Source organism: Merops nubicus, unplaced genomic scaffold (genome assembly GCF_000691845.1).
Source record: "Merops nubicus isolate BGI_N331 unplaced genomic scaffold, ASM69184v1 scaffold7404, whole genome shotgun sequence".
NCBI classification, from domain to species: domain Eukaryota; kingdom Metazoa; phylum Chordata; class Aves; order Coraciiformes; family Meropidae; genus Merops; species Merops nubicus.
The window spans coordinates 15,959-38,789 of NW_008603558.1; the positions used below are offsets into that span (position 1 = coordinate 15,959).

General features: G+C 51.3%; 1 protein-coding gene across 1 annotated transcript in view; it reads left to right on the top strand.

The window, feature by feature from the left end:
- The first annotated feature begins 21,195 nt into the window (after positions 1-21,195).
- The window catches only part of NFASC (neurofascin), a 52,568-nt gene continuing 50,932 nt past the window's right edge, over positions 21,196-22,831 (top strand). The window contains exon 1 of the mRNA XM_008938711.1: positions 21,196-21,289. Coding sequence (XP_008936959.1) covers positions 21,196-21,289 — 94 coding nt within the window. The remainder of the gene's footprint in view (positions 21,290-22,831) is intronic.

Below are 22,831 nucleotides of genomic sequence, written 5' to 3' on the forward strand. Positions count from 1 at the left end.
CTGTGCTTTGAGTCACACTCTTTGCACCATGGGGGACACGGTGAGGAAAACCTGTTCCCCTCTGACTGCTCAGCCCACGCTGCTGGCACAGCCGTGCCCGGGTACCTCTGCACCCCAGCAGCCACCCTCACGCATCTCCCCTGCCAGCTCGAGACAGAAAAGCATTTAACTGCTAGAGATGGAGCTAATTACATGGAGGGCAGGACAGTGCAGGCTCTGCTGGGAGATGATTATCCTCAGCTAGGCTCTGAATGCCTTCGGTGGGCTGTGATGCTCCAGGAGTTGAGGCACAGCTGCTGCTGCTGGGTGCTGAGTCTGGAGCAAGGCTCGAGGAGGGTCCCACCAGCCCTGCTGGCAAGGCAGGGAGTGATTCAGCACAACGGCTGGAGCCAAGCAGGGTTGGGAGGAGGCAGCTGCTTTGCTCTGTTTGCTCGTGCTCCACTGCATTCAAGCCTCCTGTCAGACCTCTGTGGTTGGAGAGGGTGGATGTGGTGCAGTCCAGGGGTGTTGGGGGGCTTGGGGAGGAGGCCACACACCTCCCAGCAGCTGGAGGTAGGATGGATGCTTTGTACCAGGCACGGAGTCTCCAGGGTGGGAGCAGGCAGGGTTTGAGAGACCTTTGAAGCTTGGCTCTGCAGTGTGCTTTGTGCTTTCTGCACTCCAGGAACAGCAGCTGGGCCCTCAAAGGGAATTTTCACTGTTTTTTTTCCACCTCAGCTGTAGAAGGGCAGGAAAGCCCATGCTGTCCAAAGTGTGTCCTCTGGAACCTGGGCCAGTCTCCTCCCCAGCTTCTCTGGCTTGAACTGGAGGGGTTTGCACTTCCCAGGCTTCATCCTGTGCCTTGCAATCAACAACACTCTCAGCAGAGTCTGTGAAGCGTGTTTGGGGCACGTTAGGACTGTGGCTACAGGGCAAAGGGAAGGGGCTTTAATTAAATCACTCTCTTGCACTTTGATTTGGTACCAGAGCCATCTGAGAGTCCCTCAAAGGAATGTGGTAGAAGAGGAGATGCAGGGAGTCTCATCACTTTATTGCCTCACTTTCCATAGCTGGAAAGAGAATATAGGGGAGAAATTGTGCTGAAATAGTGGTGACATGCTCAGAAATCCCTGGCTAGGAAGGTTCCATCCACGGGCTGCCCCTGGTGCCGGTGAGATCTCTGCTCTGGCTCCTCAGCAGCTTTGCTGCACGATGCTTGGGTCTGTCCCACTGCCAGTGGGGCTGGAACAAAAGGAAGCTGCATCTGGGAACAAAATCGGTGCTGGTGCCCAGGACACGGGGACAGGCCCTGGCTGGCACTTGAACCCCCTCCCTGCTGGCTCGGGGACTGGCAGGGGACAGAGTGGGCAGTGTCCTGCACCACAGCTCCTGCATTATTCATGAAGGAAAATCCAGCAGGAGCCGAGAGGGGAGAGAGGAGAAAGTCAGAGTTATTAATAACAGCTATTATGCCCTCTCCCCTTCAGCAGCCTGCAGGGATGGGTGGGCTGGAGCTAACACAGCCCTGTGTCAGCGGGGCACAGGGAGGGCTGGGAATGGGTCCTGGGCTCGTCCCTGGGCAGGGCAGATCCATGCCAGGGGATGCTGGTGGAGCCGTGGGGCTCACAGCTCTGCCAGGGGCTTCGTGCATCCTCCCCGGCACACGGAGACACTTTGTGTTTGGGAGAGAGGAGATGGAGAACCTTGACCCGAGCTCTGGAGGGGGAAAACTGTGTCTTAAATGGCAAAGGCAAAGGTAGGCGGGTCTCTGCCTTTGGAGTCACTTGTGAGGAGGTGGTGGTGGAGGTGATTTTTGTAACAGCCTTGGGTGCTGAGATGTTTGCAGTAGGACAGGCAGGAAAGTCTGTTACTGTGCCCTGCTGGAGGGCTGACTGGTGTGTCCTGAGAGCCTCCCAGGGGCATGGTGTGAATCACCTCGGGGTGAGACCTGCTGCTGGCTCCATCCCTGGACGTCTGTCCCGCTGTGGCAGGGGGGTGCTGAGTCCACCTGCACCCAGCTCCCCCCTTTGCTCTTCCATTGGCTCATTTTGCCGTGGCTGGATGCTGCCTGGGGCACGTTAATTGGGTTTTGATCTCTATTATCACAGCGTGTCTTTTGACTTTCTTGCTTTCCAAGTCAGGCAGGGATGACGTGTGTGTCTAACCCCTTAATTCCTGCTCTGGGGGCTGCCTGTTGCTGAGACACAGCTGAGTAATGGGATGGAAACAGGGGGGAGGCAGTGGTGTAAATACCAGCATTCATCAGAAACATATGTACCTTGTCATTTAATTAGGGTGCTTCTCTTCTAATCCAGAGAGCTTTAAGGCAAGATGTAAAAGTGCTGCCCTGACTTCTTGGGTTACTAATAAGCTTTTTCTTGCAAAAGGAGTTGGTGGCTCTGTGGTAATCTGGGTGTAAGCTGATTGGAGCCTCCTGCTCTCTTGTACAGTGGGTTTGTTTGGATCCAAGCTGGTGTGGGAAGGAGGTTATTCCAGAGCACCTACAGACAACCCCCCAGGGCAGACATCAAGCTAAGATGAAAATAAGCAAGCAAGCAAACAAACCAGGTACCACAGCAGGGTCCACACCCCTGCACTGCAGGCAGCCCCAAGGCAGTGGCAGCAGTGTTAGAGCATCCTGCAGCCCCTGGGCATGAGGAGATGGAGATGATGGAGGTGAGCTCCTTGGGGAGGTGATTAGTGTCGTCTTCCTCCCACAAACCGTGCTGGGTATTTTCATTACTATTTAATGGCAGCCTTTGTCTGTTCTGCTCTGCCCAAACCATCCTTGCGCTGAGATGCTTTGGCTCTTGAGGCCCTAGAGAGCTCCATGCACAGAGGAAAGTGCAGCCTGCTGGGCTGGCTTCATGCTTTAGAGGAATGCAAAAAGTATGTACAAACTGGTGACCTGGAAATCTGCCTCCCTGCTCTCCTCCATCCATCCATCCCTCCATCCATCCAGGCAGACTTGTGAGCTTTGTGGGTGCAAGGAGGATGTTGTGTCTCTGACACCCCCAGCAATGGCTGGCACATCCCAGCATAGAAATTCAGCCTTTCCCTTCAAGCCTGCCCATGCTGAGGGGGGAAAGCTGCTCTCTGAGCTGCCCCAGGTTTCAACACAGGCCAGATGGTTGAGGTGTAATTGCAGCCGTGTTGCTCTGGAGATGCTGTGTCGAGTTTTATGCATCGGTCCTACCTGTCTGTTGCTGTAATTTGATCTGATTAAAATGAAAACCTCTCAAAAGACTGACTGGGAAACCTGTCCTAAAAGCCCTGATAACAGCAACTGGGTTTCAGTGTTGCTGGTTTGTTTTCAGAACATGCTCTGCCAGACATCTGTTTGGGGAGGACTCTTTTCACAGCCCCAGAGCTCCCTGCAGGTCGGTCTCCCCTGCACGTAGCTCAAGTCTCAGCCTCTCTCCTGCCTGTGGAGCATCTGAATTTGGTAAAGCAGAAACCAAAGTCTTTGGAGAAGCCCAATTTTGCTGCTTTTTGTGTTCCTTCTCCCGTTGCCCTGGCATCTTTCCTTCCATACCCATAATTGTGTGGTTCTGTCTCAGCCTTGAAAGGCCAGGTCAGAATTGCTCCACACTGGGATGTGGCTGTGGAGGTGCAACAAGAGCCACTAGTCACCCTGTAATCTCTAGTAGCCAGTTGGCTGGGAAATGGTGAAAAGGGTGCAAGGTGTGTCAAGCTCTCCTGCATCCCAGGATGACCCATCAGGACAGTATCAGCATCCCCAAAGGTGGAGATGAGATGAGCTGGCTGCACTCAGAGCATGGCAAATACATTCCCATCCACCTCTCTCCGTAGGAAGAATTTGCATAAAACTGGACAGAAAACAATGAGCATAAAATGGCTGAAATGAGGCTTTTTGGAGGGGAATTGGCACCTCTGCACACACGTTCCTCCTGCCAGGGCTTGAGCAAACCTTCTGCCTGCTCCAGAGGGAGGGGGAGAAGTGGTCCCTGAGTTGCAGCTGCCATTAAACACACGCTGAGCTCTGGTGGGGTGGGGATGGTAAGGAGCTGGCTGGTTTGCTGGCCGTCATGTAATTGTGACTAAAGATGGTCTTTTAATTGAATCATCTTCTTATATATCCTGACTGGGTAGTTTCTGTATCCATGTCAGTTTATTCTCTGCAGTAGATAACAGGATTACTCTGCCCCTCGCTGGCTGGACTGGATGTGGGTGCAGGAAAAGGCTAAGAGGAAAATAAGCAAAAGGTTGTGTGTGTGTGGGGCAGAGGGATGGGGAAAGGGTGGCTCAGGGCTGCCCCTCTCCCCCTAGCATCGCTGCACCCCCAGGAGTCTCTGTCTGCAGCCTCAAGTTACCTTTTGGTGCAAGATCAGGTTTGGCATTTGGAGTGGGGAAAAAGAAAACAATTTAAAAAAATGAAATTCAAACAGAGTCAGAAATCTCTGATATGAGCAACTCGTGCTGGCTTAGGGAGCTAAACTAGAGGGGTAGGAGAGGGGGGCTGAAAGCAATGATGGGGTGAGCAGCCTCCCTGCCAACTGCTCAGGGACTCCCTTCAGGAAGGTTTTTCTCCTAATTAAGAACAACAACAAAAAACCACACACTCAGACTGGTGCTTCAGGACTGACATGGCAAGCGAGGGCTCTTTTCCTTTTTTAATATTAAATTAACAGCCTTTTGCCGAGGGGAATGGAGGGGAAGGTCCTTTGCCTGCCTGCTCCCAGGCAGGGCTGGGGGGGGAGCACGCTTCAGAGGGCTTCTTGTAGCTCTCACTAATTTCTCATGAATAATTTTTGAGCTGGGGAGCAAATTCCTCCCCTCTCTTCACCGTTTCTGCGCATGAACGGGGGTTGCTATGGCCACGAGCGAGTGCTGAGCTCCCCGGGGATGTCAGCGAGCAGCTGGGGAGAGCACGGGGGGCTCAGACCCCCCAAAAAGGAGCCTGACACTCTAGGAGGGTGTGTGCTGCTCCAAACCATCCCGCTCTGATCGGGAGGTGTGATTCAGCGACGCCCTAAAGCCTTTGGCAGGGTTTGATCCTGGAGGCTTCGTTCCTCCTTCAGGGCAAGCCTCATTTTTCCAGAACTCAAAGCTCACCCCTTTTGCATTCCTGGAGGTTTGGATGGTGGAAACCTGTTAGCTGAGGTTGGATAAGGGACTGATTTGATATTCATGTGAAAACACAGTGGGCAGGAGAGGCGTGAGCCCCGATTCCTGCAGCAAGCAGTGGGGATCTGGCTGCACCTTGCTCAAGGGCTGGGGTGTTGGGTGTGTTTCCTGAAACTCTGCAGCTTTCTCAAAGCTTACAAAGGGTTACAGCTGCCTGCAGGTTCTGCCCAGCTTTCTGAGCTCCCAGCGAGGCTGGGAGGCAGATATTATGGGAATTGTATGCATGCCTGAGCGGGAGGGAGGCTCGGCTGCTTGGCATCCGCTTGTCACATGGGGCTTGTTTGGATGCCAGAGGAAGGATCCTGAGGTTGCCACCCAGAATAGATGCTTGTTCTTAAGCTAATTGCACCCTTTCAGTGATTCTCAAATAATAGTGTGCCAAACTTTCTCTGCTCTGAAAATTCCTGGAAAATGCCTGACACTTTTGATTGTGCGTTGGAAAGAACATTTTAAACGAGCTAACAAGCAAAATAAACAGCTGTTTGTGGTTGTAAGGTCATCAAAAGGAGGTTGATGAGCAGTGAAAAGTATTTCTGGCTTTATCAGTGCTCTGAAGGGCTCAGTTCAGGCTTCCCAAGTGACTTTGGGAGGCTTTTGCCCAGTGAGAGCGGGCTGAGGTCCTCAGGGTTTGGGCATCTTCCCGTGTCCAAAACGGTCCAGACCTGATTCCTGTGTCCACATTTGTAGCAGCAACGTTTCAACTGAGTTTTTACAAATGTATTTCCTTCCTGGATGGTGATAAACTCCCAGGAGCTGCTGTCCCAGCCCTGCCTGCTGCCCAGGCAGCAGTTGCTTTTGCAGACACCCACCTGCAGCCAGGCAGCAATGCTCTTCCTGCTGCCTTCAGATGTATTCAGGCAAGAAAAAAAACCCCCAAAGCTTGGGACCAAGCCAAAGCTCATTAACAGAAGCCCCCTGGTACCTTTTGATGGGGACGACGTTGCTTTCCCATTTGTAGGACTGAGCACGGGCTTGTCTGCAAATGAGCGTGAAAATCCCATCCTTAAATTAGAGCAGAACCCCTGAGCCAGGAGCCTGGTTGGAGTGGGTATAAAGATGGAGCTGGGGGGGATACAGGATCTGCCTAGAAGTGATGAGCTCGTGTCTCGCTCTGCCTTTGTTCACACCAGGTTTGAAATGAAGCTGCTCGTGTGGTAAATGCATTGCCTTGAAGTGCAGCTTGTTAGAAGTAGCAGCAAGGCTGGAAGGCAGCTCTCATTGCTTGGTACAGCTTAAAAACAACTGAAGCTGCTTCTTCCCCTCTGTTCTTTGGGGGGGTTTAACAAATGAGCTGTGAAGATATCTCTGGGGAGAGATGATTGTTGTAACAGAGCTATCTTTTAAGCATATGCTTGCCTTATCAACTTCCCTAGCAAAGTCCTAGAGTGGAGAACTGTCTAAATGGGTCAGGCTCTCCAGCTCTGTTAGCTCTCCATGGGTTTTGAGTGTGTAGCTCTGTGCTAGCGTGGAAGAAACCAGGTTTAACCTTCAAACCCAGCAGCCACAAGCAGTGGTGCTGGTGTGTACATGCAGGAGGTTGCAGTCAGCACTGCACTGAATACTGGAGAATTTGGAATCAATGTGTTGCTTTTTTTCCCCTTTTACAGTGATTCAGCTGCACATTTGGGTTAGGAAACTCAGATTTGCTCTCTTTTTAAAATCAAAGTTAGCCTGTAGCTTTCCTTTGGATTCTGTTCCACTCTTGAAGCCACTACACAAGCCCCAAGCTCGCATACTTCCTTCAGTGCAAGAAAAATGTTGCTTGGAAAATGTCAGCAGTTTGTCCTAGGGAAAAAAAAAAAGGGAAGAAACTTCCAAAAACCATGTGATAAACATTTACTATTTCCCTCTGGCTTTAGCCAACATGGAACATGTTCTGCCTTTCTTGTTTGCAGCAGTTCTCTTCCACGATGCAGAGCTTGGCTGGGTGACTTTGAGATGAGGTGGGAGATGGGAGTAGTTCAATATTGAAGTTTCCCTTTCCTTTGTTTTCTACTCGTCTTTAAACTCCATTATTTATCTAGTGACGTTTCCCACTGCTTCCAGTCCTCGTCAGCCACAGATTTGTATTTGCAAGGGTTTGTAGGACACAGGTTTCAGATCTTCCAGCCTGGGGGATGATGAAATTCTAATGGTCTACAGCTCATACATCCCCTGCTCAAAGTGACCTCTCAGCTAAATCCTGATGGGTCTCAGGATGGGTCTTCTGCAACTGGAGAGCACAAATCCTGCAGCTCCTTTGTTTTATTTTTCCTTATGATTACTTATATATCTCTTATTACTGACACTGTCACTGGGCCTGTGTCCATCTGCACCTCAGGGCATGAACCAGTTGCTTTTGCCTTCCCATTTTCACAGCAGGGTTGCACAGAGCAGCTCCCTTCCAGCAAAGCTCCATGAGAGGATCCAGCCTTGCTGCCTTCCCCTCCACTTGGACTCTTCTAAAAGCAACACCAAGCCTCCTCTTTCAATACAAGTCCCCATCCTTTTTATTTCTATTTTTTTTTAGCCACAGTAAACAAGTAATCCCCATCCTGTGCTCAGTCCTGAAGGTTAAAAGCTGGGTGTGTGCCAACTTTATTATGTAGAAGCCAAATGCTTCTACCAATTAACTTATTACTGTGTTGGAGGGGGCTCAAAAGGCAGATGGAGAGACTGTGCTGGCAATATTAACCAGCGTGGAGCAAAGGGTGAGAATTTGATGCAGAGTAATTTGAAAACTTGTGAAGGAGTTCTCAGCACTGCTGAGGAACTCTAGAGAATGGTGTTTCCCTTCTAGTTCTGAGCTCTGGGTAATAAATGATGTGTGATTTCACGGCAGCTCTGCTATACCAGCCTAAAATGCACTGTCTGTCATCAAAGGCTGTCAGTATTTCACATCTGAGGACAGGCAGTGAGAACAGGGCCACCAAAATGTTGTGGAGGGCTGATGGGAGACGTGTAGACCATTAACTTTGGCTTGTCAACTGCTTCTCTTGGGAAATAAACTACTTTAAGAGGGTGATGGTGGGGTCTGAAGGAGGAAGGGGGCTTGAAGGCACCCACCCTGCCCTGGTTGGGGTGCTGGGTGCAGCCAGAGCTGTGGGACTGGATTGATTTTAACTGCATAACTAATAAAATCTGTGCATCAAAATCTCCCAGCCAAATGTCTGTCCCATAAGAAGAAATCTCCCTGACAAGCCATTTTTATGAAATAGGCAGGAGCTGGATGTCTGCAGCACAGGCAAAAGGTTCCCCCAGTTGGATTTGAAAGGGTCCAACAGGTTGAGGGGTTCTTGGCAGTGCCCAGCTGGGAGCCAGGCAGCGTGGGGAGAGGGTTTTCCTTTGGAAAAGTGGCTGAAAACGTGGATTTGTGATACTTGCTTTGCCCTTTTAAGGAAAATCATTACAAACACACTTTATGTCCAGAGAAATAGAATTTTTTGTGAATATTTGTGAAGCTGTGGAAGGGGGGTAGCCATCAAAACTCAGTTGTGCCAGCCATGAGCTGGATTATACTGTAGTAATGCGACTGAAGGGGGGGTGTAGATGAGAGGTTGTGATCTTCCTGTGATTAACAACATCTAATTAGGGTCTGTGTGCACAGGGCAAGGGAAACCTGTTGCACAGCATTTTTGCAGAAGCAAATGCAGTGCTCCTGAGAGAGGCAGCCTTGCAGAGAGCCTCCTGGTTGGCCTTTTTCTGTAAGGCTTTGAAGAATTGCCTGGTCTTTCTTGGTCCCCTCCCATTTCTCCAAACCAGTTTGTGCTGTAGTCTCGTCTAAAGGCTGGACCTCAGATGGCTCAGGGATGAAATGTCAGATTTGCTGCTGCTTTGCTCTGTCACTGCTGTCGAAGTGCCTGAGGTTTGAAATGAAATGTCAAAGGCATCGTGCAGAACATGGGAACCCAGATGTGCTCCAAGACGGTGTCTGGGAAGAGCAGAGCAGCTTTATTACCCACCCTGACTCTTCTTGAGAGGTTTATCTCTGGCTTTGGGCTGAGATCCAGAGTCAGGATGTGGTCCTGGAGAGCTCCAGGTCTGCTCCACTCTGCCTGGTCCGAGGGTGGTGGATGGAGGGCAGGGTGGCTGGCAGCTGCCTGCACATGGTGACTAGCTGTAAGGTGATATGGCAACTTGAGGGCCCTCAGCCAGGCTCTGGGGATGAGCTGGTGTCTGTAAATACAGCTCACTTAGGAGATTAATCAGCAGCAGGCATGTTCCTGCCTTGTCAGTGACACCCGGGTGCTTGATCTGGTTACAAACTGGGGGAGATGGTGTCTGGGGACCTGTGCTGGAGGTGGGAGTGGCTGGGAGGGGGGATGTTGGTTGAAGGGGATGGGTCAGGAGCGTTGCTGAAAGCAGCCAAAAGGATGGAGGAGGCTGTGAAGGAGGAGCAGAGCCGTGGAAACACCCATGGGGCTGCAGCAGGGGAGTCCTCATGGACCTCAGCATCTCTCCTGGCTATGGCCAGCCTGTGCCCTGCTGTGTTCCCACTGGGAACGTGGCATTTCCAGCTTCTTAGAAGGTGCATTAAAAGTTGCTGCACAGGCCTGCTTTGCTCCCTGAGCCCTCTGAGGAGGCACAGGAGGACTTGCCCCATGATGCTGCTTCTCAGAGCTGGTCACAGCCCTTGGTGCCATTTCTGCCTCCTGTTCTCCAGGGCAACCCCCTCCTTGCTCCTCCTGGCAGCTCTATCCCAGCTCTTCTTCTGGGCTTACACCACCCCATGAAAATGAAAGCTTATGTGCTCAAGTCCTCCTTCACCTTTGAATACTGTCATTTCCAGTGGGGAATGTTCAGTGCTTGAATAATTGCACCCATCCAGTGTGCCCTGAACAGCATCCATAGCTGAGAACAGATTTCTTCTGGCCTTACACCACCCCATGAAAATTAAAGCTTATGTGCTCAAGTCCTCCCTCTTTGAATACTGTCATTTCCAGTGAGAAATGTTCAGTGCTTGAATAATTGCACCCATCCAGTGTGCCCTGAACAGCATCCATAGCTGAGAACAGATCTGAAGGAGCCCAGCTCTGCCCCTGGCCCTAAAACACAGAAATATTCACCCTCCTTCTGGCTGAGCTACCAAAATAACAGCATTTCCCTGACAGAGGGAGGGTTCAGCTTAACAAAATCAGAGTTCATCTGTACTAATGCAATTGTTTTCTTTTCAACCTACTAAATACAAAAATCTTGATGAGTTGTTTGGAAAGAAAACCCCTGGAATAAAGTCTCTGTTTGCAGAGGCACAGGCAGGAGCAAGTCTCTCCTGGATCCCTCCCTCTGCTGCCCCTTTGCCCAGGGATGCTCCCATGGCTCACCCTCATCCCTGGGTTCATTTCTGGCAGTGCTGCTCCTGCCTGCTCCCCAAAATGAGGACACTGGGGACGTGGGCTCTGGGCAGGGGCAGAGCAGCTCTTCTCCATGCTGGGGATCACTCTGGGCTGCGGAGTGGACCCTGCTGAGGCTTGAAGCAAGCTTTCCTCCCAGTCAAAGGGCTCATCAGCATGCTGGGACTCCCTCGGAGGGAGGTAGGGGGTAATGGAAGGGTTAATGGCTTTTTCCCAACCTCTTTAGTTATCATAAGTGACCCAAACCTCAGTAATGTGAGATAGGAGCACAAATGCTGCAATTCATTTAGTTATCAAAGTGATGTAGGAGCAGCCCAGGGCCTTTTAACCCCTGGGCACGCTGTGGGTCAGGCCCTTTTGCTCCATTAACCTTTTCTCCCTGTGCCAAGGGGAAACTCTCCTTGCAGTGGCAGGTCAGTGCCAACCTGCAGCTGACTGGGCAGCTCCTCCAGCCTGGCACCGTGTGTGGCAGAGCGTGGGCAGCTCGTGTGGCAGGGACCAAGAGGGGCTTCGGTGGCATGGGTGAAGAAGTCACCATCTGGTTATAGTTTGAGGTGTGGGAAGTGCTGGGGGCTCTGGGAAAGCTCTTGGCAGAGGGAGGGGAGAGGCTGGGCAGCAATCTGAGCTCCTGGGACCCTTTTCCTGGGACCTCCATGTGACCAAATGCTGGCTCCATGTCTTGCTGACCTTCTGGGCTGTTTAGCTGAGTGAAAGCACAGAGGGAGGAGACCATGGGCAGCAAGTCCACTGCCACATCTTGCCATCTCCTCTGGCCATGGGGACTGACCACGGCCAGCAGCGTGTCTGAGAGGCTTTGGCCGGCCGTGGTCTCATCCAGAGCGGTGCTGAGACCTGAGCTGAGGCACAGCCCCTGCCCGGGTCACTGTTACTTGCTGTCATGAACGAGAAGCAGCCACAGGAGGAAATTGCTGCTGGGAGAAGTCGTGTCTGACACTCCGTGCAGGGTGAAGAGCTGCAGGCTGCCTCGCAGAGCCAGGTCTGTGGCACACAGCCCAGGGATCAGAGTCTGCTCCCATGGCCTCCTGCTCCTTGGGCACTGGGATGTCCATGCTGGGGTGCTCTGCCTATCACTAAAATTAACATCGTTGAGTCCAACCATTAACCCAGCACTGACAAGTCCACCACTAAACCATGTCCCTCAGCATTGTTTCTACAAGTCTTTTAAATCTCTCTGGGGATGGGGACTCCACCACTGCCTAGGACAGCCTGGGACAGGCCTGGACAATTTCTTCCCCTTTTGGGGAAGAAATTTTTCCTCATGTCCAACCTAAACCTCCCCTGGGGCAACTTGAGGCCATTTCCTCTTGTTCTATTGCTTGCTCCCTGGGAGCAGAGCCTGACCCCCCCCTGGCTCCAGGCTCCTGTCAGGAGCTGTGCAGAGCCAGAAGGTCTCCCCTGAGCCTCCTTTGCTCCAGGCTCAGCACCCCCAGCTCCCTCAGCTGCTCCTCCCCACACTTGGGCTCTAGACCCTTCCCCAGCTTCATTGCTCTTCTTTGAACCTGCCTTAACCCCTCAATGTCCTCCTTGTAGCAAGAGGCATCTCAAGGCACATCAGCGATGCAGGTAACGACCAATGTAGCAGGGTTGGTGCTCTTAATGAGTTCAAGCCAGACCATCTCCTGGCCCCATGCAATTAGAGAAGTGTGTATTCTTGCCTCCCTCTGGCTGTTGCATCCATCATCTTTAGCAGAGAGGCTCAGCCTGCTGCACACCCCCAGGTCTGTGTGATCCTCCTCGGGGTCATGCCCCACAGGGAGAAGCAGAGCAGCCTCGTGTGGGAGCCAGAAGGGGAAAGGCAGATTTTCCAGAGGAATTGCAGCACAAACTGTCCTATAGTTGCTGTTTATAGCTATTGCTCTGCGTGATTAGCAGTTGGCTAATCACCAGGGGCCAGATGCTGCAGTTCCTGGGAGGGGTGGCCGAGGGACACGGCGAGGACTTGCTGTTAGCTCTGTCGTGCTCCCCCCGAGCAGCGTGGGTTGGATGGCCTTGGAAAGGAGCTTTGCTGTGAGGGCAGAGGACCAGGACCCTGTGGGTACCCCATGGTCTTGGCCTCCCCTGCCCTGCTGGGGGATTTGGCAGCGTTGCCATTGGGGCTGGGTTTGACCCTGGATGCTGCTCCAGCAGAAAGTGGATGAGATGCCCAGAGTGTTCCTCACAGGCAGCACTCAACTTTGGGGTCTGGCTGTTGGAAGTCCTGTTTTGGTGTAGAAATGGTGACTGAGGAGCCCCTGGCCCAGCCTCGGTGTCACCCACTGCTGGGTGAAGTGCTCATGGGCAGGGTCCTGTGCCCTAAAACCTAACCTAAAACAGATTGATACCAGTGTGTCCTGTGCCCTAAAACTGCCCCTTAAAGCTTCTCACTAAAAAACTTTTCCCACTTGTATTTTTTTCTTTTTTTATCCATATTTTCCACATCAGTTCCCTTCCTTCTTCACATCAGTTCCCTTTCCCTCTTAAACAAAGCAACACCCTAACGAAGTAAATGACCAGGTATTTTTCCAAATAGGCTGCAATATAAGGAGAGTTGTCAAATCTTCTCATTTAACAACTAAAGCCCCTAAAAAAAACAATTAAAACTGATTGCTTTTTCACCTTGGCTGTAACCCAGCCCTTGTTCCTTCAGTATCACATCATGCCCAAGATGCAGCCTGTGGAGAAACGATGCTCTCGAGCCCCTTTGTTTTCCACCCAGGAGAACTCTGATGAATTGATGAGGGTTTTTTTTTTTTCTGGCTCGCTTCTCCCTCTTGCTGATGAAAGGAGAAGATGAGGAAACAAGCAGCTCTGCAGGAGGGTGGGAACCTGATTAGTGGGGCTGGTGTGACCCGGTGCCCACGGGTCCCGGGCAGCCCGTGGATCAGCTGCCATGGGGCCAGTTCCCAGCTGCCATGGGGGTGCTGGCTGGCAAAGGCCACGTCGTCATCCTCCATGGAAAGTTTCATGCTTTTCCCTTTTTTTTTCTTCTTTCTTTCTTTTTTTTTTCCCTTGACTATGACCGGTTTGTAAAGGTTAAATGGGTTATTTTCCTGATTAAACTGACTACTCTGGTGATCTCAGCTCATTTCCTACTCATGTCATATCTTTTGTCTGACCTTGGGGTAGCACTTAACCTCTCCGGACTAGAGGCTCTCTGGGTAATAGAACGACAGTATTTCCTTACATTACCAGAAGGACAGCATGATAAATTAATTCACATTTATTTAGTGCCGAGATACGACCGTGATAGATGAAGAGTCTGTCCCTGGAGCTACCTGAGCCCTCAGTGGTGATCTGAAGGAAGGAGTTACCTCCTGAAAGCACAACCACTGCCTGCGCTCAAACTCTGCAAACCACAGCTCTGAGCAGTGATCCCCTTCCTCCAGCATTTCTTAAATATTTCTGAAATTGGAGCTCAGATGCAGCTGGTCCTGCCTGGAGAGTGCTGCAGGAGGAAGGTTGGCTGAGCTCTGGAGACAAGCTAAAGTATAAATCTCCTTAGTGCCAGCATCAGCTCTAAAGTTCAGGGGACTGACGGATTCGTTCCCACTTCCCACGCGTCGCCCTGTGCCGAGTCGGAGGGATGCTGCCGTGTCCTCCCAGCATGTGCTGGTGGGTGATTTTAGGAAGCCATCCCTTGTTCCTGGGGATATCTTTCTCTCAATGCTTGTTTGTTTTCTTGGTTCTTTTCAAATGCAGACAGCCCGCAGGGCTCGGGCTTGAAAACTCACCCACGTGCAAGGCAGGAGAGTTACGGGGAGTGAAAGGAAAATGCAGCATACGGCAAAAATCCCACGGAGGAGTAAGACAAGGAACCAGGGGCTGTGAGAAACAGCCTGGGCGTGTGTTCCTCGAAGATGTGTCACTAAAAGATGTGCTGAGAACATAACGAGAAGTATAAATGGGCAGTTACCCTGAACAAATCAGTTTTTACGGAGGGTTGGTGCTGGACAGGGTCTGTGTCTGCAGAGCTCTGCTGCTGCAGGTCGTGTCCTGAGAAATGGCCTTTTGTTCAGAGGATGGGAGCTAAGATGCGTTTGGGGACTTCTTTGGGGTAACAGCAGGAGTGCAAAATGATGGTGGATAGACTCGGAGGCATCAATAACCTTAGCCTAGGACCTGTTTCCTTGGACAAGCCTGGCTTTCCTTCTCGCCTGTAATTAAAGGGGGTGCGTAGCTCTGAAGTGCTGGTTGCCGAAAGGATGGGAATGATGATTTTTTTTAAGGGGGAGAAGATGAGATGCAAATGAATCTGCTGGTGTTTGCTCTGAGGGTGGTTTCACAGAACAATTGTGAAAGCTGTACCCGACCTCAGGAAGAGGCACAAAGCACTTCTCTCTCCTCCCAACAGAGGCGAGCGGGAAGTGCTGCCCTCCCCAGGAAAGGGAAGGGGCATCCCTTGGGATGGAAATGCTGAACGATCCCTCTTGCCTTTGAGCTCATTTCTTTGCCTCTTCATGCTAATTCCTTTGCTTCTTCATGATCACATCTTTCTTTTTTTCCACTCACTTGTAGGCTAGAACGCAACATTTGCTCTGAGTGGTTTCTTATGTGCGTTGTAAGGATGCAGCTTGTCTGTACATCATTTACTGGTGTGTGTCTGCATTCAACTGGGGACATGAAAAGGTGTTGGGATGTGTCCATCTGTATTGCACAGATCTGGTGTAACAGGTGGGTCCTGGCCCCCTGCCTGGCTCCTGCTGGGGATTCACCTGCATGGAGCAGTTCCTCTCACGGAGCGTCAGGGTTGGTTGGCACCCACCCGCATGGTGACTTTTATGGGGTGTGACAGAAGATCCCCTCACTGCCAGACAGAAAGGAGGGTGGAAATTTATGGCCTGGAAGTCAGGAACGTGGAAATCCAGATGGTGTGTTAGGTATGGTGGGGTAGGGAAGGCCACGGAGAACCTGAACAGAGCAGGAGCAAAATGAAGCCTTTAGTCACCGTTAGGGAATCACAGACATATATTCCCTCTAAATCAATGTTTTTCATTATCTGAAACTAAAAGGGTTTTGTCTTTGTGGTAATGTTGCTCTGTGCTATTCAATCAGTATTAATTAAGCAGCTGAAATACATTAAATGGTGCTGTAGGAATCTTCTAGGGAACACTAGCTGCTCAAGTTTTACTGTTCCTCTTACAACCGTAAATAAGGATAAATGCTTAATTGCTACTGAAAGCATCCTGCTGGACCTAATGAGCTGATTAAAAACAATCCTTCATTGTGGAATTATTTAATTTTGTTTAACTTCAAGCAGAGATTCCCCTTGCTTACCATCTCTTTGTGTGCTCTTCAGCCCCCCGACTGCTTTGGAGGCTTCATGCCCATGGTGGTTTTGCAGGAGGGCAGGGATTTGTTTCCATCATTATTCCAGAAGGTCTCATTTCATTAAGCTGTTGAAGAGGAAATGAATCTCAGTCCTTCCTTGGTGTTATTTGTGCACCTAGGGAAAGTCTGCAGGCTCTGCTCAGTGTGCCCAAATTCCCCAGGGCAGGATGAAGGGCAGAGAGGCTGGTGCTGGACATCCCGTGTGTTGCAGTTTGCAGGGATGTGGTTTGGGGAATTATGCCAAAGAACTAAATTTTGGGCAAATCGGCCTGGAGGGGGTATCATACTGGTTTCTGCTGCCTTGGCCTGGAGCAGGTTCTCACTGATGGCTGCATTTTTGCAGCGAGAGGAGATTTGGTGATGTATCACTTGCCCTCCAGCACTGTGAAGCCGGAGTCGGGATGGAGAAGCAGCCAGTGGATTCCGTGGCGTGTGGCTCATGTTCTGCTAATGAGGGAAGCACGTTGGCAACTTTCTGCTGGTTTAGGGAGCCTGCGATGGGCAAACTGCCCCCTCCCACCTCTCTGGGCTGTGCCAAGCAAAGCCAGAGGGAAACTTGTTGGTGCTGAGCAGATGGGAGCCCTGGCTCGCTGGCCGGGGGGAGGCTCTGGGGCTGGGATGTGAGGATTCGCTAGTGCAGCTCTCCACCATCTGGGAGAGGAGAGACTTCCCCCATCACAAGGCAGGGAGGAAGCAATGTGCATGTTCAATCGACGTGTGCGTGGAGAAAGAGAGATTCAAAGTTTCTCCTCCGTGGCTGGGAAGGTTTGCAGCTCTGCCAGGCTGGCACCACATCCCGCTGCGCCGCCTTGGAGGAGCTGTGAAGAGAGGAGGCAATGCCTGCAGAGAAACCTTTCTCTGGTGGCACCATCCACAGCACTCCCCAGGCTCTTAGGAGACGACCTGAAGGAGTTTTAAAAGCTGATTTTTATTTTTTCCCCCTTCCCTGCAGATTTTGAGTGGCTTGCAAAGTGCTGGGGTGTGTCTCCTGTTTGAATTATTGGTGTGTGAGGTTGCAGAGCAGGGCAACCACCCTGTGGCAGCACAGGGGGCAGGTCTTGTTTCAGTGGCATCCCATTCACCCCGTGGCTGCTGGGACAGCCAAGGCACTTTCAAGCTGGTGGGTGACGTGGTTGTCAGCACCTCTTGGAGGGGATATCTTCGGGGGGTTTGTCCCTTCTGGGGGGCACAGGGCTCTCTGGGACTGGGGTGAGCTCTGCCAGGCTCCACGAACATCCAGTACCCCTTGACTCATCATACCTCCTCTTGACTCCACCAACCCTTGGGGCAGCTGCTCAGCTGCCATGTTATCATTTGAAAATCCAGATTTCTTTGGAAAGCATTTGACAACGTCTCAAAATCACTCTCTGCCTTTAAAATAGAACAGAAACCCCATGATGCCAGGATACGGTCCCCTGCCCTTCTGTTTTGTAACACAGGCTGTCCTATGCACAGCAAGATGTTCCCTTCTGGAAACTTCTTTCTCTTTCAAGCTGATTTGTCCTGACTGCTGCACAAAAAGAAAAACTGTGGCTATTTTTTTTTTCTGTAGAAAGCACAAATCCTTCTCCAAACCCACTAGTTCCCCTCCTGGTGGCTCAGCTCTCAGCTAGGGAAGGCACTGCTGCTGTTCCAGGATCTGTGTGTTCAGCCCTGGGACTGATCATCCCATCATGGATGTTTCCATCATCTCTTTTTTTATCTTTCTTGCATTTAATTTTTTCCCTCCAGTGCATGTTCAGATTGAGGAGGGAGGCTCTGAACTGAGCAGAGTTCAGGCTGCATGTCCACCTCTTGATTTCAGATGCTGGGTGAATATTTGGTTGGATTTTGCCAAGAGGAGCAGTCTCTAGTTTGAAAGGTCTGGTCCTGGGGTTGCTCATGGTTTTGTCCAGAGGAAAACATGTTTACAAAAGTATCTGATGCATCTAGAGGGAGGTCTGGGCCAACATCTGGGATGTATTTCATAAGCCAGACTAACAGTTTGTAAGAACTGATGTTCCAATAGGTCATGGGGGAAATAAAAAGCTCCAAGTCTGAAAAACATCCCTGAACCCTGGGTAAGTATTTGGGGAAAAAGGCATCTGTCTCACTGCTCTCTTGCCTTTATCTGGAGGAAAGTGGAGAAGGAATTTTGTGGGTGCTCAGGCGCAGGCTCGATGCAGGAGGAGCAATGCATTTAAGCAGTTAAACTCCTGTTTCATGGCATCACAATCTTGTAGGTGTCTGTGTGCGATTTTGTCCTGTTTTACTGAACATTATGGGCCAAGATTTCAGTTCAGTTTTGCATCCAGCCAGCTCAGAGGCTTCCTGAGCATCCCAGACTCGACCCTCCCACCTCCACGGCTCTGACCATCCCCTTAGGCAGCTGCAGATATGAGGTTAAAGGGCTGGTTCCACTCTTTGGACAGGAGTCAGATCTTTTCTGTGTTGCACAATGGGGTCAGGAGCAAGGATTCAGAAATGCTAAATCTGGGTGCAGGAGGTCTCATCTGCCCCTTTGCATGAGCAATTTGGGGTCGAGTCCGTCTCAGAAGCAGCTGAAAGCATCGGGCAGATTCACGACTCTCGCCGTGCCCCGATAAGCACGTTCATGGCCCTGCCCCAGCTCAGCCCTGTGTGCTGGGGAGATGTCCCTGTCCCCGGGTGAGGAGCAGCCCTGACAATGGGGCTGTGTTCTGCACGGCACTGCCTGTCCCCGGGACCCACCTACACGCACAGGCACGGCGGCAGCTCGTTCCTCAGCGGCGAGCTGCACCCACATCTGCCCCGAGACAAAGGGGCCCTGCAAGAGCCCAGCTCTGCCTCACGCATTTGGTGTCTGCTCTGTCCTGGGGTTTATTATTTGCTCTCTGTCAGTGCCTCTCGGTGTGGATGTGTGGCCATGGGGACCATCCTCCCTGGCCTGGCCACCGGCACTGGAAGCAGCCGGGTCCTTCCCATGGAGCTGTGCCCATCCTTTCAGCCCCCAGACCCCTGTCCCTGCTGCTCCCTTCTGCAGCTCAAAAGTTAGCTGCAAATTTTTCTCTTCCTGATGTGCACAGCCCTTAATTTTACAGTCCCAGCCCATGTAATGATGAGCTGGATGTATTGTTCTGCATAGATGCCTCCTGTGTGTCCTGTACATATCAGTGCTTGGGCTCAGCCCTTTCTGTATCTAATTCTGTGTTTAATGCAGAGTGCAGGTAACTACAAATCTCTCCCAAGCATCTGTGGCAGGAACCTCCTTTGTGTCACAGCCATTTCTTTCACACTAACCAGCTCCTAGTGTAAAGAAAACATTTTCCTCAGGCTCCAGGCTCCGGGCAGCATGGGGAGATGTGAGTTGTTCAAACTCCTGCTGCCCTGCACCTCCCTCCCATCCTGCATCTCTGAATGAAGGTCCTGTAGAGCATTTTGTGGCAGGGATGTGAAGGGAAGTACCTAAATCTCTCACTGCAGTATGGGCTGATTCAGTTCCTAAGTCAGACTTGTGCTTAGTAACAGCGAGACACAAAAGCAGCTGATCCATTACTCATTTTTAAGCTGTAACTGGAGAAATGAACCGTTTTAAAACATGAAGGCTACAGATCAAAATGATGTCTTCCCTCAGACAGAAAACTAAAGAAGTCATTTGAAAAGCTTTGTTCAGCACGACCTGATCACAGGACTGTGGAGGTCCTGGACATGACTTTAATTACTGGCCCAGTCCTATAATTATTCTGTCCTTCAACTATTTTTATGGCAACAGCTGGATTGGAAAATCCTTAGAACGAGCGAAAAAGATCAAAGCAACACTCCCCTCCAAGCCCCTTCACAACCTACAATCTGTCATCTGGTGTAACTGGGACATGCTGGGACAGTGAGTTCCTTTGGGCTTCAGCCCAAGAGCAAGGACCCGGAGACTCGGATCACACCCGAGCCGCGCAGCGGGGAGGGCTGGGGGGAGAAACCATTAAGCCCATCTCATTCCCCGTAGGGGTAACGGGGCAAAATGTCTCTAAAAGTTATCTGGTGCTGGGTTTGAGCCTCTCGGGTTCAGGAGAGCTCCCTGGGCCATGTGTCCAGGCTGTTTATTTCCCGTGACATCTGCTCCTCCCTGGCTCCCGCCAGCATTCCCCGCGGTACCCGGAGCCCCCGGCACACGGCAGCCCCGCGCTCGCCGGGTTTTGTCTGTCGTGTGTCCCCCTCCTCCCTCCTGTGAGGGCTTCATGTGGGGCTCAGGAACAGCTGAAGGGGTCGCAGCATCCGAAGCTGCAGCCGGTGATTTATCTTTGATGGAGATGAGCTCTCCTGGCTTGCCAAATGGCCTCGCCACGCCGCTCCCCTGCCTGGCGACATCCCGCCTCGGCGAAGGGCTGTGCGAGGGCCAGGGCAGAGCAGCGTGGAGCAGGGCTGGGGATTTTCCACTGCTTCTTTCTGTTCTCAGCTCAGAGAGCTGTCGGCACAGCTCAGGACCTTTTTATCACTGTTACAGAGTCGTAGCTCGGCCGTGGTGCAACCTCTGCACCACAGCAGCCCTTCCAAGGGGGCTTTTATTGCCCAGGCAGGAGAATTTATCCTCTTTTCCCCTCTTTTTTTTTTTATCTGCATTTAGTCTATGGGTGTATTGACAGGAAAACAAAAGGTACGGCCGTGGAAAATGCAAATGATAACCTGACAGGAGGTTTGGAGGGGTCCTTTGGGAGCCCGGCAGCATGCTGCACATCTGGCACTGGTGACAGTCTGGGGAGGGAAGCAGCTGGAGCCCTGCTGGAAATGGGATCATTTAGAGACCATTTGGAAAGGTCTCACCATGCCCTGACTCCTGCCAGAGCTGTGGTGGGTCAGTGACAGGCTCTCTGGGACACGAGGGGCTCTGCAGAGCTGGTTCCCTGCTATTGCTGGGCTGCATCTGGAGGCTGAGCCCATCCCAGTACAATGGAAGCAGATGTTTGCTACATATTTCTAGTGCATATAATACAATTATTATTATTATTATTTTATACAGTACATCATCCTTTTTATTTTATCCTGTGGGCACTTTCCAATGTTTTTCTATTCAGTTGCTCTGAGGAACATCAGTCCAGAGGAGAGCATGGTCCTTCTCTTTCCATCCAAGAGGTCTCTCCAGGTTTTGAGCACAATTAACCCCCTAAGGCTGATCGTCTACCAGAAAAACAACCCTGGGTTTGGGAGGACAGTGACCTAGGTCACCAGAGCCTGGAAACACTTTCTGGCACTATTCACAGCCTCTGCACAAATATTTTTGGCTTGGAAACACTCTCTCTCCACAGTTGCCAAAAGGAAGACGAGGGCAGTGGAGCTGGGAGTGGCTTGGTGACCACTGGGTTTGTGTTTGTTTTGCAGCTGAGGATCCACCTGCACGTGCTGCTGGTCTGCTCACCTCAGGGGACACAACTGAGGTCCTAACGCTGCTCAGGCCTCCAAAATGGTCACGGGAAGACACCACCTCCCCCTCGCAGGAATAGCATTTGCTCTCTACCTTCATCACCTCGTCAGCACCATTGAAGTCCCTCTGGATTGTAAGTTCTGGTTTATGGCTCTAAAAACTCCTGCTGAGATGGTTGGGGAGGTAGAGTGAAGGTGTGCACAGCCCACACTTTCCTGGGCCAGCCCAAAGTTTTCTTTACTGTTGTTTATTTGGGGCTATTTTACTTTTTAAACCACACGCCCTCTAGAAAGACACCTAAACCTCTCTGATTTAGACAATCTATCCCAAAAGCTGAGCAGAGGACTTGAAACCACATATCAAAAGGGGACAGAACATCCGAGCCAAGCTGGCCAGTCTTCAGCCTGTTGATTTAAGTGCAGCATCCCAGAACTTCTGATGATCCTACAGAACATGGACAGGCTTTGGGGGGCTCTTTTGTGGAGGACTTGAGCTTGTTGCTGGTCTTGTCTGGGAGATGTCATGAGCTATGAGCTGACACCTCAATCCTTGAGTGCAGGAGGGACCCAGGCAGGTCCTGCAGAGAAATGTGAAATTTATCTCCCTCTCTGATGGGACTTTTTGGTTAGTTGTGAGCTGGGAGTTCGTTTTATTCAGAAGCACAAGAGCCGGGGGATATGGAGCGAGGAGGAAAGGGGGACATGGGCTGATGTTTCTGCTGAGTGGGCATCTCCAGGCCAGCACATGACCTGTTTGAATGCACTTGAGAGGGGCGTTTGTACTGAGAGCTGCTCAACCACTGTTCTGGAAACCAGTTTCATAATTTCTTTGTGTCCCAGCTTCCTCCTGTAGTGGCTATTAATAATAATCAGCCTGTCGCTGCAGGGGAATCTCTTCCAACAGTGCAATGCACAGAAATCCTCCAGCGAGCAGTGCTTTAGGAGAAAAAGCACAGCTTTTGGCTGGGCTCTGAATTCAGGCTGAAGTGCCAGGGTTATTCTTGAGAGGAGAAATTTCTACCCTGTGGGTTGTTGCCCTGTGGAGTCCTGGGTGTGCTGGCTGGAGCTGTGGCACCTCAGCTGATCCCTGACTCCGGGCAGCAAAACGGGAAGGGAGAATTTAAAGCAAGTGGCTTTGGGCTGGAGTTTGGAAATGATGGGAGAGAACGAGTGGGAAAGCTCTGATGTGCACAGGGGAGTAAATACTTCGAAAGCATAAGGGAGGGGTCCCAGACTTGAGCCCCTGCTCTGCCCCATTTGGGATGGTTGTGGATGAAAATGAGTGTTTCCTTGAAGCCAGCACTGTGACACACCCAGCACTCTTGTTCCCAGCTCTGGGAATTGTATTGGATGCACACAGCTCAGTGATTCCCTCAAGCCTGGCCTTGTTGGCATCTATAACATCCCAGGAATTGAGGCAGCCGTCATGGAAATGCATTTGGGGAAAACTGAATGGGCTGCAAACAGCCACCTCCTGCCATTTCTTGTGCTCTGCATCAAGGGAAGGAGTAATTTTGCTGCTTAAATGTAACGTGACCTTTGAAAAGCAAGAGAAATGCTGACAGCTGGTGGAGAAATGCTGAAGGCAGCCTGCAGCAGCTCACCATGTCTCAGCAGCTCATCGCTTCTGTAGCCTCCTCCTCCTCCCTGCTGCACAGCAGGAGAGCATCATCCCC